We start from the raw sequence: 19715 nt of genomic DNA, 5'->3' as shown, positions 1-19715 counted from the left end.
GTAGAATTTTTTAAGTGTGACAGCACCCTAATGTTATTTTTTCCTTTTTTTGAATTATTTACATAATGAAAATTTAAGGATATCTATATATTATCATTTCATTAAATTGATCCGGAAATATATAAAATTTGGCGGCTGTATACTTTTCAGTTTTCAAAAGCTTGGGACCCATTTGATTATTCATTCTAGAAAAGTTAAACAAATCTCGCCATGATTGAGAGAGAAAGATATATTTCTTCCTTTCGGCTTGAAATTTGATTTTTGTCTACGTGGTTAGGTTATCGTGTTAGGTGGAGCTTAAATGACGTCACCAATGACGAAGATTATTGATGCTATAAAAAAAAATTGGTCCCATAGTCCATTCAATTGCTAACCTGTTCAATTATAGTTACCACGTTGCCATTAAGCAAAATAATAATAATAAATTAATATATCCTTTTACCAATCAATGTGATGTAGTAAAAGATAAAATATTATTATTTTTTAAATTTAAACATATAAACTTAAAATATTATTTTATTACATAATGTCAATTGATTGTGAAATAATTATCAATTTATTATTTTGTTTAAATGGAAAATACACGTCATTTATAAATTAATACGAGAATTTCCTAATTTTTTTTAAAGTATTAAAAAACAAAAATATTTTACCGAGACATAGACTTTACAAAAGTAAATATAAATGATAAATATATTTTTATTATAAAGAAAATCTAACGTATAATATGAAATTATATTAATTTATAAATTTAATTTTATAAATATATTTGTGATTGTAACACTTTTAATATAAAAAAGAATAATGATATATATAAATTTTAAATATACAAATTTTGCTTAGATTTTTCTCAAAATATAGATCACACCATAAAAAGTGTGAGAAAATTACTTTTTTTTTATGGAATTTATTTTTATTCAAAAACTTGCATAAGACTTTTACATTTAGAATTAATACGTAACATTAATAATAAATAAATAAATAAATACCCCAATTGCACCATCCGAAGAGTTATTAATTATAATTAACTCGTAAAGGCAACAAACAGTCAACGCTGAAGGTGAGGGCTATAATAACAACTAGCAGTTGGATTAGGCAAAGTTAAAATGACATTTTTAATGAATGTTAAAATAAATTTAATTTTTAATTATTTTATTCACATAAATTTTTATATTAGAAGAGTTATTTTTTTATTATATAATAATAATAATAATAAAAGAGTCTCTTACATGGGAGGGTTCGAAGGAGAAAGTGACTGAGTATATACATTGTTCCCCTATGATCTATAAGAGGTTTTATTAAGCTATTTTAAACCTCTACCCTACTCTCTGCTCTCTCTCTCTCGCATTTTCCTTCGTCTTCTTCGTGCCAATTCCAATTCCAATACGACTGTTGTTTAGACTATCATGGCATTCCAGAAGATCAAGGTGTCCAACCCCGTCGTTGAGATGGACGGTGAGATCTCTCCCCACCTCTCTCTCTCTCTCTCTCTCTCTCTGTGTGTTAAAAATGCTTTCCAATGCGCTCACCTTTTACCTCTTCAGCTTTCCATCCGCAGATCTGTTTGCTCCACTATTCCAACCGATACCATTACCTTCAAATCTTTATGGATTAATAAAGAAGAAATATGTTTAGATCTTTCGTCCATCAATCTCTAAACAACACCTTCTATTGCGGATTAATTATGTTCACCACCTTCTGATTCCAGCTTCAGTATCTTTAGAATTGTCTTTTTTTTCTTAGAAGGAGGTTTTTTAAGTCCAACATCACCTAACTACTTCTGGAAAATTTCGATCTTTTTTTTTTTTTTTTAAGAAAAAAAATTTGAATGCTTATTTTTTTTTACGTACTAAGATCTGTTTGGTAGAGTATTTAATTTGTACATGTTTTTTTGTTTTTTCAGAAGTATCCGATTTATATGTTCTCGTAGCTAAAACCTCTACGATGTCTTATCATGATGAGAATATTCCGATCCCAAACTTTTTTCTACTTTACTTTGTCAAGATAAAGAGTATTAAGTGCTATGGACTTTCTCCCCCATTCGGTGCCTTGGTTTGCAAATTAAAAGGCGTTGACCCGTTTATAGTAGCGACTTGTTTACCCATATATGTTTCAAGCAAATATAGGCACTATCTTGTTGGTGACCTCATTTCATCCTCCAATTCCTTGACAAACTTTTCCATAATTTGTAGCTCTGTCATACTATCTAATACGTAATCCTTTATGATGGAGATTTGCAATGCCAAATGCTCTATTGCGGAAACAGCCTAATATCCGCGAGATGGCTATTTTGGTCACAAAACGTTAGGACAATATAACTTCTTCAATGTTTCAAAGAAGTGCTTTTATGCAGTCGGCTGCATTTCTCTTTTATGATTCTCATACTAAGCATTTTTTTAATACTACTGTACAGGAGATGAAATGACTCGAGTTTTCTGGAAATCAATAAAGGATAAGGTAATTTGAATTTTGGCTTATTCACTTGAGGTGTCATTTGTACAGTTTCTCTGGTCAAGCTTTTGAGGGAATGCTTGTATGTGTCATTTTACTACTTGTATCTACAGCTTATTTTCCCATTTCTGGAGTTGGACATTAAGTACTTCGACCTTGGTCTTCCGAGTCGCGATGCCACTGATGATAAAGTTACAATTGAAAGTGCAGAAGCTACTCGCAAGTATGTGTTGGTACATTTTTGTTTTAAAGTTCTAGGAATAATGTCTTTCTCCTTTCCTATTAGATAAATATTAGCTTTATGTTCGCATAACTTGTTCAGTATTTTCACTTAAAGCTTTACTAACTATGTGAATGCAATTTTATGCATCTATCTTGATTCTTCAAGCAATTTCTGTGGAATGATTAAAGTTTGTTTATTTTTTCTCATTTGCGTAGCTTATAGTGAATAATCTCCCATCATCAATGAGTTGAGTTAAAGATATTTCTCTTTGCTTTTTGGTTTTTTACTTGTAATTGTATGTGTTATCTTGATATATTCCTACGTCAAAAATTCAGTTTTTATCTGGTGATAATGATATGATAATTATGATATAAGACCTCCTGTTTTGATTTGTGGCAACATAGACTTGCTTTTCTATTAGCATCCCTTTTTCTTGATGTACATCAACAAATAATTTTACAATTACAGGTACAACGTAGCAATCAAGTGTGCAACTATTACTCCAGGTACTAATTGTTGAACTTGAACATTCATTTTAATGGTGAAGATTCTGACCTCTATGGATCCTTATTACTAGAATAATATTTCCATCAATACTGGACATGAACAAAAGTTTCATTATTTTGCTGGTTTTTGACAGATGAAGCTCGTGTGAAGGAGTTTAACTTGAAGCAGATGTGGAAGAGTCCAAATGGGACAATTAGGAATATATTGAATGGTCAATGAACTTGCTGTTATGGTTACACATTTAGTTACAATGTTTTGCATGTTTTCATGACGGGTTGCTGTGATTGGTATTTTCTGCAGGCACTGTCTTCAGAGAACCAATTATTTGCAAAAACGTTCCTCGTCTTGTCCCAGGTATATGGGATGATATTGCATATACATTTTTAAAGTGATTTAGTGGAATTCTACTGATGTGGCTGTTGTCAGGCTGGACAAAGCCTATATGCATCGGAAGGCATGCTTTTGGTGATCAATACCGAGCAACTGACACAGTTATTCAAGGAGCTGGGAAATTGAAATTGGTATTTGGTAAGATCTTTTACTTTCTTATGGCCTTTTGAGATCCTAAATGGTAAAATCCTAAAATATTTAGATTTTACCATTTAGTATCCATATGTATTGGGGAATTAGAAAAGGTTTCATAAAATGATTGCAGTACCAGAAGGACAAGAGAAGACAGAGTTAGAGGTTTTCAACTTTACAGGTGCTGGGGGAGTGGCACTATCGATGTATAACACCGATGAGGTTTGATTCTCCAAACTCCTTGGTGGTTCAGTTAAGCCAAATATCTTGATTGGTAGACGTCACTTATTTTTTTTCTCTTTTATAAATTACCACTACATCCAGTCGATCCATGCTTTTGCTGAGGCTTCCATGAACACTGCCTATGAGAAGAAGTGGCCACTTTATCTTAGCACAAAGAACACTATTCTGAAGAAGTACGATGGAAGGTATGTGGACTTGTTTGTTGTGTTGCTTTTTTTTTTTTTTTTTTTTTTAAAAAAAGTTAATATTTGTCCTTATTATAAAAATTTAATTCAATTTATCTTTTTTTTTTTTTTTTTACAAGTAAAATCGAATTTAATTCTTCTATAATTTAATATTGTGGCAATATTGTTAAAACCATGTTCCTGCCCTATTTCAATGAAGATTCAAGGACATATTTCAAGAAGTTTATGAGGCCAACTGGAAATCGAAGTTTGAGGCTGCTGGCATATGGTGAGCTTTCTGCCAGTTTTTGTTTAAAAATTATTTTATATGCAGATGACCATTTTGTTTACTTGTACCATTGAATTACAAGGTACGAGCACCGACTCATTGATGATATGGTGGCTTACGCTCTCAAGAGCGAAGGAGGTTATGTATGGGCGTGCAAGAACTATGACGGTGATGTCCAGAGTGATTTCTTAGCCCAAGGTTTGTGTAACAAACCATTGAGGACCTAAATTTAAACCTTTTTATTCTGTAAAATATATTAGTACATTTGTCTGGGCATTCATTACTTTTTTCTGATCACTAACTTCTAAATGCATGGTTTCAGGGTTTGGATCTCTTGGATTGATGACATCTGTGCTGGTGCGTTGTGTTTAACCTTTTGTTTTCTAAATGAATTTCTACCTAATAAAAATTATGGGTGACATCTTGGATCTCTTGTACAGAATGTAGAAATACACTAAAACCGGCATTGAAGTGAAGTGGCACAATAGCTTACTCTACCATTCCTTTACGCGTGTAGTTTTGACTTGCTAGTAATATGAATTGGTTTCAGGTGTGTCCAGATGGAAAGACCATAGAAGCAGAAGCTGCCCATGGTACTGTTACACGGCATTATAGGGTTCATCAGAAAGGAGGTGAAACCAGCACCAACAGCATAGCCTCGATTTTTGCTTGGTCACGAGGACTTGCACACAGGTATGTGATACCGTTTTGTTGATCTGCAGACTTTGGCTCTCTAGATACCAAAGATATTGCGTGCGTGCTCACGGATATATTAAGTAAAAGGATAAACAATCGAATGAATACTAATTACTTACAGAGAAAATGTATGAGTAACTAACTACGTCCTGGCTGACAGGGCAAAGCTGGATGGGAATGATAAACTTCTAGATTTCACTAAGAAACTAGAAGCAGCTTGTGTTGGAGTAGTGGAATCTGGGAAGATGACCAAGGATCTTGCAATTCTTATCCATGGACCTAAGTAAGTGTGTGTAGACTAGGTACTTGTATTTAATTAAGTCTACTTACTTTTGTGTTAGTGACATGCCATCATGCGTGGTGCAGGGCTACTAGGGATCATTATCTGAATACTGAAGAGTTCATTGATGCTGTCGCGGCAGAACTTAGAGCAAGACTTTCTGCCTAAGCATAGTTGTATGTTAACACTAATTTCATTCTGAGCACTAGAATTGTGTTTTTACTGCAGAATTATATTGACCTAAAATGTCAACCTTTTCTACAATATTGATGGGGAGTGCTATGAAACTTGGAGATAGATGCTTGCGAAGCACGTGGGAGTCTTTTGTTGTTGTTTCATTTTGAGTCAGTTCTATGCAAACTTTTTACTGTAAAAATTGACCGAGTTTTGGTCTATGCTGCAGGAATGGATTGGCAACCTGGACAACGAGATGCCTCCTTGATAACTTGGTATGACATCGGGGAACAATAATTTTTTTTTTATTCTGATTGCTTGCAGCAGACAGATATAATCGTTGGATTATCTTTAAATCTCGTATTTATGGTAGAGAATCTGGCGCTGCACTTGTTTGAAATCTATTTACTTTCATATTACCATTTCCCTTCTGTTACACAACGGGTCCAAACCGCATTCAGAATATGAAATTAATCTCTCAACCTGTCTTTGTCATTTCAATTTTCTCAGTCGATCATCCTATATCTATTGCAAGGGTTGCACTTCTTATTCTTCAATATTGACTTGTTCGTGCAAATGGTAAAGATTTCAAGATTCCCTTCCAAAATAACAATAACAATGTCAAGAAACTGGATCGATTGCCACCTCTGGGCGGCCCTTGTCAGCAGTCTGCCCGGTGGTGGCCTGAACTGATCATTTACCCAGAGGTGGCCAAGTGGTTACCTCTATGTGGCTTGCTTGTTTGTGTGTTCGCCAGAATTACACTACTGCAATAGCACGTCAACACAGAACCACATGTTTCGAGTGTGCAGAAACTACTTTCACGTGTTCAGTTTAAAGCACTCCACTGCACCATTTCACAGACTTGAGCAATTGGAATCACATAATTGAGATGGTAATATCCTATATTTGGTTTTTCCGACATCAAAATGTAAAACTATATCATACATCAGTGTCTAGAGTGTACGAAAATCACATGATTTCGCCCTCTAACTTCAACTAGCAAATATGACCCAACAAAGGGTTCACTCCGTTGAAAGATGACAATAAAAATGCCACTCAAATTCTTATAGATACCTAACCAGAAAAGAATGTGTTTTCTCGCATGCATCCAGACTCAAAAGAGTTTAAACGCCAGTCAGCCAAAGGTAAAACAAGATCAGCAGGTGCTTCAGAGTACCCCTAAGCTCCTTTTAAGATTGAGGAGATAGTAGCAGCAAAGATGACAGACATTCCAGGGGCACAAATAGAAAGGACTAAGAATTAAGAGAACATCACAATAAATTTCCACGAGGAAATGGATGGATTTTAATTACTCAAAGACAGCGTTAGGATACTCCTTATTCCACCAACAAACCTTTCAGTTAAGGTGTAAAGTAAACGCCTGATCTTCTCCATCCAAGAAAGCAGCTCCAGTACTTCTAAAATTGATAAATTCCGAAGTCAATGCAGCTATTATGATTAGAAGGACATCAAATCAATACTACATAAGTGCAAACTTACCGAGAACAAGCCTTAAATGAAGATAACTAATGTTCGTCTTCAATCTGGATAATACAGCTTTTATAGGAAAATCTGAAGCACAAAGAAAGATGAAAATAAATAAGAGTTGATCTGTCTGCCATACAGAGAGCAATGTGATTGGAAACTTTAGGTCCAAGGCATGGGGTTCAAACTTCAAAGGGCCCGTGGGATTTTAAAAAATTCCTTGGCGTAACCTACTTTCATAAGTCTCTCCTACCCAGGGGGTTGTGTACATATCCTGGAGGGAATTCAGCACCAAACAATTTTACATTCTCTCAAAGTATATTCCCTCCGATATCAGCTACAAAGCAGCTCCTTACCAACGAGACAATTTCCTTTCAAAACTTGCAATATATATAGACATATGGGTCAAGATTAAGATTGTGCATTTTGCTTGTTTACCAGATTGAGGATTCGACCTCGGAGAAAGACCATATAATGCATATTTGGCATAGGTTAGCAACCTAACCCGTTGAGAAGCACCCAACTTGCGAAGGATAGACCTCAATAGCCCACTGAAAGAAACAGAATGAGCAAAGAATGTGAAACTTCCATTCAGCATTATTCCTTTTTTTTTTTTTTTTTATTTCATTATTTCTCTTACATTACACCCTTCTCTGGAAATTAGTTAACATCTTGTGTAGCGGAAATTTAGCTCTGCTTACTCTGTTCGCAATATAATTAAGAACTCAGGAGGCAAAGATTCCATAAATGAAGATATGTCCTCCATCTGCAGCGACCTCAACTCCTGCTTTAAATCCCTTTTCTCGTCGTTAGACATTCCCCTCCCAAGGGGTGATTTACTATCAATCACATGACAAGAGTTACATGAGATTGCTGTTGTAAATATTATCAAGAAAATGAAGGATGAATGAAATATTCAGCAACAACAAAGAATGTGGTTGACTAGAGAAGTTCTGAAGTGCCTCATTCTATCAATCAAAGTTCCATATGGTAGAAAGAAAGGAAGCAAAGGAAAGAAAAATAAGAATATAAAAATGGAAATTGCTGCATTTAAGGAAAATCCTTATGGTAGCTTCCAAGAATTTCTATGTAAAGAAAGTAGATAGGCCTATGAGTTCATATCCACCAATCTACATATAGAGAAGAAAAAAGTTAGAATGTGTAAATATGTGTGTGTATATCAGAAGAAAAAGAAAAGGACGCAAAGCACAAATCCTTTGGAGCCACGACAATTGATGACCTTAAGAAAAGGGGCAATCATGGAGAATTGGTGTTGCATGTAAAAAGAAATGGCTAAAGTGTGTACTGTTTCCTCCTCTATTGTACTGTAGCATCAATTATGGTTCTTACTTATAAAAAAAAACATCAATTATGATTCTTAGGTCTAATTTGTTTTCACAGATGAGATGAGATAAGTTGAGATTAAAGTTAAAAGTTGAATAAAATATTGTTAAAATATATTTTTTTAATACTATTTTTATTTTGGGATTTGAAAAAGTTGAATTATTTATTTTATTTTGTGTGGGAATTTGAAAAGGTTGTAATAATTAGAAGAGATAAGTTGAGAGGAGTTGTGAAAAAAAACGAGACCTTAGTCTCAAAACAATTTGGGGTGCAACTGGGATAATGCCCAGGACTACAATGGAGTTTTTGTACTAAAAGTTGTTTGATATGGAATGCAATTCTGTGGTGTTACATGGACAATTTGGCAGTAGAGAAAATTGTATATTTAACGATACAGAACTTAAAGGAAACTCTATGAGTACAGATTTAGGAGGTTTCATTATGAATTTTTTTGTAATAATTGTTTTTTAAGTTGTAACTTGTTAAGAGGGTTTACACATTCTTTATATTGAAAATGATGATCATAAAACACAAGCAGATAAATTAAAAGGCAACATTTTTTTTGTTTGAATGAGGCACACCCTTGTTAGTCACCACAAACTTTGTATATTAGATTAAAATTTTGCCATCGTAGACATGCTTAATATTGTTCAAAGATATAGTAAATTATGCTAACATTCTAGTCATCATACAATTATACCATCAAAAGTATTTAAACACTAAGGTTTCAGCCTAACCTCCTCCATTGTTAGTTGTTTTTGTTTCAATAATTTCTGAGATTTACACATTGCAAAGAATCATAAATCATTATGTGAGGTGCATGCATGTCATATGACGCACTATCTATCTTTTTCCAAGGCTCTAATTAACTAATAACATACTCTCTTAGAAATAAACTAAAAAGAAAAATGGCAATCACCTGTCAATAGTTCTTCCAGTGAAAATGAGAGGGAAGTACCTAGCGTACTTTCCAACACCAAAACGCTCACCTAGTTGTTGTATTTTTTTGGAGTCAAGAAGAATTAAAGCCTTCCAAAGCTCACAGTAGTCCAATCTAAATCCTTTGTCGAGTTGTTTGTAGATTCCATGATCTAAAAGAACTGCACAGTTGATTTATGACAAAGAAAAAGGTTAAGAGATCTCATATACAACATTTCTACATCCCAGATGGAAATCAAGGTATACTTTATTATCAATTAGAACATACCCAAAGAAAATCCATACCGGCCTTCAGGAGAAACTAATATATTACCCGGGTGGGGATCTCCATGTACAAAACCATGGATAAATATCATTTCAGCGTATACTTCCACCAGTGCTTTTGCAACCTAAAAAAGGTTAATGATTTGACTTATCCAATGGTTTAGTAGGCAAAAAGTCTGCATAACCGCTCAAATAAGAGCTATGGAGGGCCTCTCAGATTCAATGATAGTTAGGGACAACACATGCACATGAGCATTCACCAATCAGCCAATGTTTCATAACAAAATTAATTTTCTCAGCATCATGCCTTGATGTAGGTTTTGCATATTCACTACGAACAAGGTATTTCATATGGCCAAAATGATAGAATCTGCTAGCAAGTAGCTTGTGCTTAGCATTCCTTGATGGTATTTTGGCAGCAAACTAAGCCTGGGTCCACTTTCCAGTCTCACTTGACAAAGTGAGCGAATTCCAGAGAATAGTGAGCTTGACTTGTTAGGCTTGAGAGTCAAGTTGATACGGTCTTATAACTAAGCTTTATTTATGTATTGGTAAGAGGAAAAACTTAATTGGATGCACGTAATCTCAATAAATATATTTCTTTCAAGAAAGTGTTATCTCATGGTTAAAAGCTTTAGAAAAGCTGCTTGGAGTCCCACGTTGACAAGGTAATGTAAGGTCTGGAGGTCTGTCCTCACTTTCACTGAATTCCAGACTGGTAATGGTGGAGGACCATGTGTGGGTTTGTCTTCCAACTTCAAGATAACAAATACATTTTTAAAACATAAATAGTTATAAGCAAAAAAATAAAATAAAGAGGCGCCTGAAACAGGGGTGCCCTTCAAACCCATAAACAAACTTCTAGGAACAGAGAACAGAAGCAAACCGATCTTAATTTTTCAAACATCAGTACCATGCTAAAACTTATATTCTTTTCTCAGGTATAGCTCTGCCAAAGCTCGAACACCTATAATCTCACCAAGCCAAGCCGGGGCAACCGACATTTGGCTAGGCAGGTAATTTGTGGCTCTAGAACATATACCATCACAATTGAAGAAAAACATTACAAAGATATAACCTGTAGCTGTGTCAGAAAAACAACCTTTATCGGATTGATTCCCATTTCTTTAAGAAATTCCACGTCATCAACCTGAAATCTAAGGAACTTCCAGTTAATAGCACATAAAGACGAATACAAGTTATACCTTTAATTACCCTTTTTAAGAAATAGTCAACTCATAAAGACGAATCATAATTTTATACAAATAGAAATGTGGGAGAAATAAAAATAATAATAAAATCAATCTAAGTAGGACAAAAAGGGTGTGTGTGTGTGTGTGAGAGAGAGAGAGAGAGAATGTTTCAAAATATCGTAAGTATCTTACCTTGCAACCCCTACAAAACTCCATTGTCAGAACCTGTCTTGTTGTTAACTCCTGAACCCATTTATATGGTAATCAGATTGACAAAACATTTCAATATGTTTATAGTAAGGCAGACAACTGCCTTAATAGAAAATGAGGAAAATATAATCATACCCAAAATATATAAGGAACCCAGACCGTGTCATTGCTTTTGAAGTTTTTGGCAGTTCTCTCTGAATTTCTTGCTTCCTGAATGAAGTCTACAGAGCAATAAAAAGAGGGAAAAACAATTACTCTTGCAATAATCTTATATAATGACTATCAACAATGATCAGAAGTGTCGATGTTTATATAGATGGGTTTTTAAGCAACTCATTACTAGTAATGAGAAGACATTGAGAATACCAGTTCTAAAAAATAAAATGACAGTATTTGAAAAGAAGGAAAACAAGCACATATGTTTCCATCACTAAAATCGTAAAAGGCTGTGTCACATTTATAAGAACATAAAAACTAAATGTTTTTTTTTTATAAGTAATAGACCAAAAAAACTAAATGTGAGAGGATAATAGAAGTTTGTGCTCAAGAAAACTGTGATCATTATCACTATCTTGGATCCACTATTTTTTTTTTTTTTTTTTTTATGTGGGGAACCTCTCTAAGGCAGGGTCCTTCGGACCCACCCCTGCAGAGTAAACCCGGTCCTGTGCACTGCACTCTCGGAAGTTTTCCTACACGGAACTGATTAAATCGCTGGCTTTTCACCAAGAAGTGTGGCCCCAAAGGATTGTTTGCACCCAAGAGGTGTTGGACTTTGAACCTTGAAGGGAGTGATACCCCAAGACCAAAGCCTTCACCACTTGGGCCAACCCCTTGGGGTTTTGGATCCACTATTAATAAACTAAAAGACGAGGATGAGCTAGTGATGATACTACAGGGATTTTATGCTAGGGCGGCAATCCTCCAAAAGAGTTGACATCTTTTTTCTGATAACAGAGGTAACCCAAAAGTCTATAAGAAATTTAGCATTGATGAGGCATATGTAACCAATATCTTGGTCAATTGGGAGTTAAATAGTTAATTATTTGAAAAGACTGAAAAACATCCCTTTATTAAACACCCTCACTTATGGCAGATGAATATTGTGGTAATTATCGTATTTTTTATACCTCCTCGACAATCTATCCATGTTTCTTAAGATGAAATGCAAAATCAAAAAGAAGAAAATAGTTGGTGGCAGTGATGAAAGTACTACTGAAACTCAATTTTCTACTCAACAAGAACCAATACAAAGTACAATTAGTGAAGCCATTGTATGACTCACCAAGTTCTAAAGAAATAGTCTCCACAAATTCTGATACTAGCCACTCAAACCTGTATTCAGGGAAAAACTGTGGAAGGAAAGAATGAAAAGAAAAACCTGATAAAGCAAATGAAAAACATGGGACCTAGAAGAATAAAATGATAACAACAGCAAGAAGAAAAAAAGAAAGAAAAGGAACATTAAAGAAAAGAGATCCTTGACAGATTCTCAGCCCCCCTGCAGAGCCCTTAGGACTCACCCCACAGAAGAGCCCTTAGGACTCACCCATGGAACCTAAACCCCCAGGGAGTAGATTTTTATTTATAAGTAGATATTGTTAGGAATTCAAGTTCACACAAATTCATATACAACAGGCGTGAGTCAAAAAGGGGCCACGTCATTCCATTGCTTTCTAGGACTTTGTCACGATTCTCTTAATTGGTTTGCGATTTTTACTCAAAATTCTGGCAATGTCAACATGATTACCACAGATGGGGGGTATATGAGATTTTTCCTTGGTGGACATGTGGATTTTGTCATCATGTGTAAACCAGACACTGAAGTCTTACGTTCTCAGATATTTGATTCTCATAACGTAAGGATTCCAGAAACTGTGGTTTTATGGAAATCCAGGATTCTCCTAACCAGAAACCCAATGATGGACTCCAATGGAGGAGTGATCTTATTCAAGATTAGTAGTATAAGATATGACTCCCTCTAGCGCTAAAGGAACAAAGGGACTGCAGTAGCTGAAGCTACGTAGTTGAAATCGAGGCTTCCTTGAATTAGATGAGAGGTTCATTGGCACAAACCAAATCTTTTGTCAATGATCCATGTACATTGCTGTCCTTTGTTGCATATCGTGAAGCATATACAAACCATGACCACACTTGATCCAATTGCAAACAACAGTATTTGACTTTTTTTTTTTTTTATAAGTAAACAACAGTATTTGACTTAAAGACCAGTATAGATAATTTGAGAGTTGCAATGCCATGAACGCATCAGATAAAAAAAAAGCTTAAACATCACATCAGAAGAACTATGTTCTAGTTCATGCAAATCTGCAAAATGATTGGAATTGTAGATAATTTGAATATTTGTACTATAAAAAGGAATCATTGAATTATGAAGTAAATATAAATCATAGGGTCAAGAAATTCAGTGTGTACCCATTCAATGCATTTTGAAAGGAAAGACATAATACTTGTGTCCAATTTCATCTGGTTCTCTAACCCAGGGTATTGCACCTGTAATCCAAAGAAGAAAATCATTTCATCATCAAGTTGACAAGTACTACTTACCATTCATACTAGGAGTCTGACCATTACAGACATAATGATATTCATAGACAAATGGAATGACAATGCATGCTGTTATGATTTGAGTCAGTTACTTTCAACATTTTTTTTATAAGATAAATTTTAACCAAGAAGGGAAATTATCCCGGTATACAGGAAGTATACATTACTCACTCAGCAGTTACTTTTCAACATTAGCCAGTATTCAAAGCAGTATCTTAGGTGCAACTCACAAAGCCCCATAGTATGATTACTGAACATTATCTTAAATAAAAATGAATGTGGATGGCAGTCAAAGTGGAGACCAAAAGCAAGATCCCGATACATGTTTCTTGTATATATATATATAGATAGATAGATAGATAGATAGATAAGTAATATGTAGATATACATGCGCACACATGTGGACAGGCGGATATATAGATAGTTAGATATGTACATATTCTTCGTATTACATAAGCAAGACCCCTGTCATTGATGTCTTTCATGCACTATCCCTTCTCTCTCTCTCTCTCTCTCTCTGCATGCACTATCACTTGTCAAAAGAGAATCATGTCGTTACTGTAATAGTAGCTATTGTCTGGTGCAGCAGTGAAGTCTCAGGCTGCTAAGCGTGAGCACAAGGATTTCAGTCTTAAGAGCAATCACTTCTTGCAAAAATACTAAAAGGTGGGATTGTGTCCAAACCATCCCTCCTGGGAAAAATTTTTCCACATGCTCTTACAAGACAAAGACATCTAGCATGATCATGATGGAATATACTGAAAAGCTACCTGTTAATTCAATGAGTTTTTTAATAGTAAGATTAAAATATTTTTTTTAATAGGAAGATTAAAATCATATCAGAATTACTTAAATTGACATTACTTTTCTGACAAACCTTAATTGCAACTTCTTGCTGATCTTTCAATGTCCCAAGGTGCACTTGAGCAATAGATGCAGCGGCTATTGGCTGTTCATCAAGTGACAAAAAATCTGAAGTATACATGTACAAATTTACTTTTTACTCTTTTTCCTTTTTCTTTTTCTTTTGTGTGTGTGTGTGTGTGTGTGCGCGGGGGGGGGGGGGGGGGGGGTGTGGTGTAGGTTGATAACCATCTTGGAAACAAGCAAAAGCAATGCATTGCAGAAGAATGTAGGTACCATGGAGGACATAGACAGGGAGTTTAAAAAAAGAGCAAGTCTATATGGCAGCCGCTACACAGCAACACCCGTACGGATTTGTCAGCGTGGTTTTTTTTAATGCAAAACACATGGGAAAATCTTCTACCCCAGTCTGGTCCCCCCTGGTTCACAAGAAACCATGTAGTACACTCTCTCAATTTTTCTCATCAATCAAACAAAAGTCTAGAAACAGTTGGGCTTTTCACAAACATTGGACTTTACCTGATACTGCTGAGAAAATTATAAAAAAAACTAATACCAGCATTTAATTTTTTTCCCAATTTCTAAGCAGCTAAACAAGAAATCTTGTAGCACACTGTTTCTCTCAGCAACCAAACAAAACTGAGAGAAACAAACATTGTGTAGAAACCATTCTTGGACCTTTCAGAGGTGATGACGATGCATCGGCCTGGGCTCAACGTCTCAATCCTGGTATTGAAAGCAAAGCTTCTAGAGATAGTCGACAGTGAGGCCAGGAAAAATGTGTTCTTGGAGTGGCTGGGGATGGAGCAAGAGATGCAGGAATCGGAGGGAGCGTAGAGAGTGTAGGGACCGGGTCAGGCTGTGTAGGCGGTGGGGTAGGAAAGAGAGGGTGCGGCAGTAGCGAGCTTGTTGAAGCCAAGATGGGAGAGGATCAGAGGGGTGTGGGAGAAAAATGACTGGTCTTGCAGTTCTGTTAGTGTTCTGGATCAGCTGAACCGTGACATGGACAAAATTAAACCAGTTGAGTAGTGTAGAAAATAAAACCGACTGCTGTTTAGAATTTTTCTAAAAAAAAAGAACGAAGATTTTTTTTTTTTTTTTTATAAGTAAGAATGAAGAAATTATTACATAATTATATTTTCTTATTATAAAAAGGTAAAGGATAAAATCTCACAAAGTGTCACAGGGCAGTTAGACATGAAGTTCAAAGAAGAAAAATTTAACAAGTACATGAAGATCTTTTTAAATTCATTTAAAAAAAAAAAAAAGGAAGAGAAAGAGAAAGAAAGAGACAAAACTAAGAAACATGCTTTCAATTTTTTCATGAATCAAAGATTTTATTATTATACAATATACGTAAAAGGTGTAGCCCAAGTATATAGGAGTTGCACCTAGTTAGGATAGAGAAAGAGATGAGAAAATCATGAAACTCAACCCATTAAGATCTATAGAAGCGGCCCAAAGGAATAGACTAGCTCCTCCATCATCCACATGCAATTCTCAAAATTTTTATCATTTCATGCCCTCCAAAATGCACCACATAAGACAGATTGGACTATCTTCCATACTGCTACAATTTGTGGGTTGAAAGATGCCTTCAATAAAAGTAACACCACTATAACTTTCAGTAATCAAACTGTTGCCCAAAGTCCCCCCCCCCCCCCCCCCCCCCCCCCCCCCAAAAAAAAACAAAAGAAGAAATAACAATAATAGCAAACAAGGGGGGAAGAAAGAGTAAAACTCAAATCTCAAATCAGTATGGTGAAGGTAGAATTGTCAAGGGTATACTGCCTGAAATTGAAAGTTATTCATTGACTCGTATGCCAAAAATGCATACTGCCTGAGCATAATTGATGAAGACATTGTCCAAGGGACGCCCACCAGCTAAAAATTAAAAGTCTATCCATATATAACATGTATTGATAAAGGCAGTAATTATATTTTTCATTCATAAAACAAGAAGTTGTTCAGAACAGAGTTTTCTAGGACACAAAACCCAACTATCTGTATAAAGTAAAGGATTATACCCGGACTAGACAACAATGAAATTGGAACTTGGTCATCATAACATATAAATTGATTTGGAAAACTAACAATTCAATAAATGACGAACGACTTACATCTCAGACAAATCCTGTCCCAGATTGCTGATTAGTACTTTTTTTATAGCTTTGAAATCACAAGGCGCTGTCTAAGACATTAGTGACCACAAAATTAGCATAAGAACTATTTGGATGCATCCCTGCCTACTCAAATATCCAATTCTTAAGGAAAAAAACGAATATATATATATATATATATATATATATCTTATAGTTCAGACCTGATCCTGTAATGAAGAAAGAGTTGATGAGTACTCTTTTGGAACCTGCCGCAGAGAAACAACAAACTGACCAGCTTTGACATAGAATCCTTTATTTGCTTCACATAGATTCCGAATTCTCTTGGCCGAGCGTGAATGGACCTAAATCCAATTGTAAGAACTAAGATCAAATTCTCATTAGAACTGAAACCCACTGATATAGTCTCTTAGCTTCATACAATTTAGGATACTTGTTTTTTCACAGTAAAGTCGTGGAACTTTTTCTTCATAGTGATATTCTAACTTCTAGAGAATGTACTCAGTTCAAGTAGGCCGATAATATGTATGAGAACGATAAATGTTGATATCTTGAGAATCACCTTTTTTTACAGTATAATGAGATGCTTTTGACCAAATTATATAAACACATTTTTTAAATTAAGTTACTTAATTGGACCGGAAACCAAAGAATCCCGGTTGCATGTAAGGAAAATGGGCAGTGTCATGGCCAAAGCAATTCATTATTGCCATAGCAATTTCAAGCATATGGGGGTGGGGGGGAACTTTGTTAAAAACTTAAATTTTAAAGTGGGGGATGGGGCAAATATTTACTTTTGGCATGATACTTAGTGTGGGGATTCAGCTCTTAAGTACATTTTTCCTAATTTTTTTTATAAAATATTTATTAAGCACAATGTAATAGGCGAAGCTCAGGTACACAGGAAGTATACAAAAGAAACACCTAGTTACATTCTAATACTAGAAAAGCGAAGACAAGAACTCGTTTACAGCCCCTCCCTTGAGTACAATAGCAGAGAACCAGCTAAGTAGAGTGCTTATAAAAAAACTTCTAAAATGCATCTCTATTTCGTTCCCTATCATTAAAGCACCTCTCGTTTCTTTCCAACCAAATACACCACATAATACATAGAGGCATCATTTTCCTTGCAGCTGTCACGTGGGAACAAGTATACATTTTTCCTAATTTATTTAGGATTGTTAGAGATAAAGGGGCTGCAGTGGCTGAGTCTTATAAGATTTCTAATAACATGCTTCAGTGGAATGTGGATTTCAATAGAGGCGTGCAGGATTGGGAAGTGGGTGAGATTTCTGATTTTTTGGGAAGACTATATGATATGAAAATTAATCAAAATAGAGAGGACAGCCTGCTGTGGTTGCAAACAAATAACTACAGATTTACTGTAAAATCTTTTTATAAGGCATTAATTAGTCAGGGAGTTAAAGACTTTCCCTGGAAATGTACTTGGAGGGCAAAGGTGCCTAGTAAGGTTGCTTTTTTCCGTTGGTTGATGTCTCTTAGGAAAATATTAACCACCGATAATTTGACGAAGAGAGGTTTTTTTGTGGTTAATTGGTGTTTTATGTGTAAGAAGGATAGTGAATCTGTTAACCATCTTTTTCTTCACTGTGAGGTGGCGACAATTTTGCTGAATGAGATTTTAGCAAGGGTAGGCATTGCTTGGGTGATGCCTATGCATGTGGTGGATTTTTTGGCTTGCTGGCAAGGTTCAGTGGGATGTATAGGCAGTGCAGCAGTGTGGAGGATGATTCCCTTATGTTTGTTTTGGTGCTTATGGCTTGAAAGAAATGGGAGGTGTTTTGAAGATTGCGAACGTTCTATGGGGGAGTTTAGGGATTTTTTTCTTTAGCACTTTAAGTTTTTGGGTGAAGAATCTTGTAAGGGATGGGAACATTTGTCATGTTTTATTTTAGTACTGTTTTTGCTTTAGCTTGTATTTAGGTGTACTCACTTATATACATCCTGTGTACTTGGGTTATGCTTTTTTACTTGGAATAAAATCTCTTATTATATCAAAAAAAATTTCAAGCATATGAAACTTCTCATTTTATACCGTTTGGCCCTTCTTAAGTATATAATTGAAAGAAAATAAAAGAAAAGGCACACGATCCCTGAGATACAGAAAGTATGAAAGAGAAACCCCAAAAAGAAAAGGGAACAAAAAAAAAACCCAAAAGTTCCATGAAAGACAAGGAAAAACAGTTCGATTCCTTCATCCAGTCGACTTGGGGAAAGATGCTTCAATTGAATCACTGGGCGTTTATTTCCCGCGACTTGAGCCTTTGTTTATTTCCTCCAAAAATTGAATTTCTAGTGTACTAACTGAAATATCTTTACGCGTAAGCTCCAAGGGTGACAAGCGACCAAGCAACTTTCCGCATATAATTAAATAGTCCCGACTTAATTTCTTTATAGGTAATAATCACACGGTAGAAAAACAAAAAGTATCTACTCAATAATCCAATTTGTGAACATGCGGGGAGAGAAAGATCACAGAGAGAGAGAGAGAGAGAAACACCTCACTTAATTTTTGAAGGTACTCGTGAGAGTCTACTGGAAGCCCATGTAAAGAATATTTGTAATCGACAACAGTGCAAGCAATCTGCAACACAGGTAAGAAAAAGAGAAGCACGACATTATAAGGCGGTCAATAAAGTACGGGGAAGAAAAGGCATTGCAGAATAAAACTAAAAGAGGAGGATGGGACGGACGGTGTAGAATGCACGAGAAGAGCGAATGACGCCATGAAATACCGTCAGAATTTTCTCGGGACAAATGGAGGAACGGAGGAAGGAATCGTAGGAAAGTGAGGGGGAATTTGGGTTGAAGGCATGGAAGGAAACGCCGGTGGCCGTGGCTGCGCCAGCGCATGCGACGAGGTAAAGACGGGTCTTCGCCTTCGCGGGAAACTTGAAAATTCCGGTTCTCATTTTTGGGGGTGGGGTAGTTTGATCTGGAATTCCCTTGTTTTTAGAACGAAGAGGAAGAAGGCCGGAGGGCGGATCTGCGACGAAAATAAGAAAGTGAGGCCTGTTAACTGATGAGTGAAAAACAGTGGTTAAGCCCACTCTCCACGGACGTCCCAAATGTTCATGTGTAATTAATTGGTAACGTGTTTATGACTTTTTTTTTTTTTTTTTCTTAAGGATTCATCTGGATATCAAGAGTATTTC

The 19715-nt window shown here is 35.6% G+C and overlaps 2 protein-coding genes across 5 annotated transcripts; one reads left to right on the top strand and one right to left on the bottom strand.

The window, feature by feature from the left end:
* The first annotated feature begins 1269 nt into the window (after positions 1-1269).
* LOC121252240 (isocitrate dehydrogenase [NADP]-like) lies at positions 1270-6033 on the top strand. The gene is made up of 16 exons (XM_041151785.1): positions 1270-1455; positions 2414-2457; positions 2565-2674; positions 3143-3180; positions 3315-3392; positions 3482-3535; positions 3608-3709; positions 3837-3925; positions 4028-4131; positions 4331-4399; positions 4482-4597; positions 4722-4756; positions 4950-5092; positions 5256-5378; positions 5462-5551; positions 5779-6033. Exons 1-15 carry the CDS (start codon positions 1407-1409, stop codon positions 5541-5543), a joined length of 1236 nt encoding a protein of 411 aa, XP_041007719.1. The 5' UTR covers positions 1270-1406; the 3' UTR covers positions 5544-5551; positions 5779-6033.
* Positions 6034-6590: 557 nt separating this feature from the next.
* Positions 6591-19591, bottom strand: LOC121252201 (aarF domain-containing protein kinase 1). 4 transcript variants are annotated; one of them, XM_041151729.1, is made up of 16 exons: positions 19254-19591; positions 19061-19144; positions 16743-16883; positions 14433-14504; positions 13424-13501; positions 12273-12339; positions 11123-11208; positions 10970-11020; positions 10687-10734; positions 9589-9709; positions 9301-9481; positions 7739-7876; positions 7476-7588; positions 7053-7124; positions 6907-6967; positions 6591-6783 (listed from the first exon to the last, which is right to left on the bottom strand). In XM_041151729.1, the coding sequence occupies exons 1-16, from the start codon at positions 19470-19472 to the stop codon at positions 6732-6734; spliced, it is 1584 nt and encodes a 527-aa protein (XP_041007663.1). In that variant the 5' UTR covers positions 19473-19591; the 3' UTR covers positions 6591-6731. The 4 variants fall into 4 exon arrangements, 3 of the variants coding, with proteins under 3 accessions (XP_041007663.1, XP_041007662.1, XP_041007665.1); XM_041151728.1 differs by having other exon boundaries at positions 6907-6970; positions 19254-19589; XM_041151731.1 differs by lacking the exons at positions 16743-16883; positions 19061-19144; positions 19254-19591 and adding an exon at positions 14696-15409 and having other exon boundaries at positions 6907-6970.
* Between the last annotated feature and the right edge of the window lie 124 nt (positions 19592-19715).

The sequence above is a fragment of the Juglans microcarpa x Juglans regia genome, chromosome 2S (assembly GCF_004785595.1).
Source record: "Juglans microcarpa x Juglans regia isolate MS1-56 chromosome 2S, Jm3101_v1.0, whole genome shotgun sequence".
Classification (NCBI taxonomy): domain Eukaryota; kingdom Viridiplantae; phylum Streptophyta; class Magnoliopsida; order Fagales; family Juglandaceae; genus Juglans; species Juglans microcarpa x Juglans regia.
This window is presented reverse-complemented; position numbering and strand designations above follow the sequence as displayed.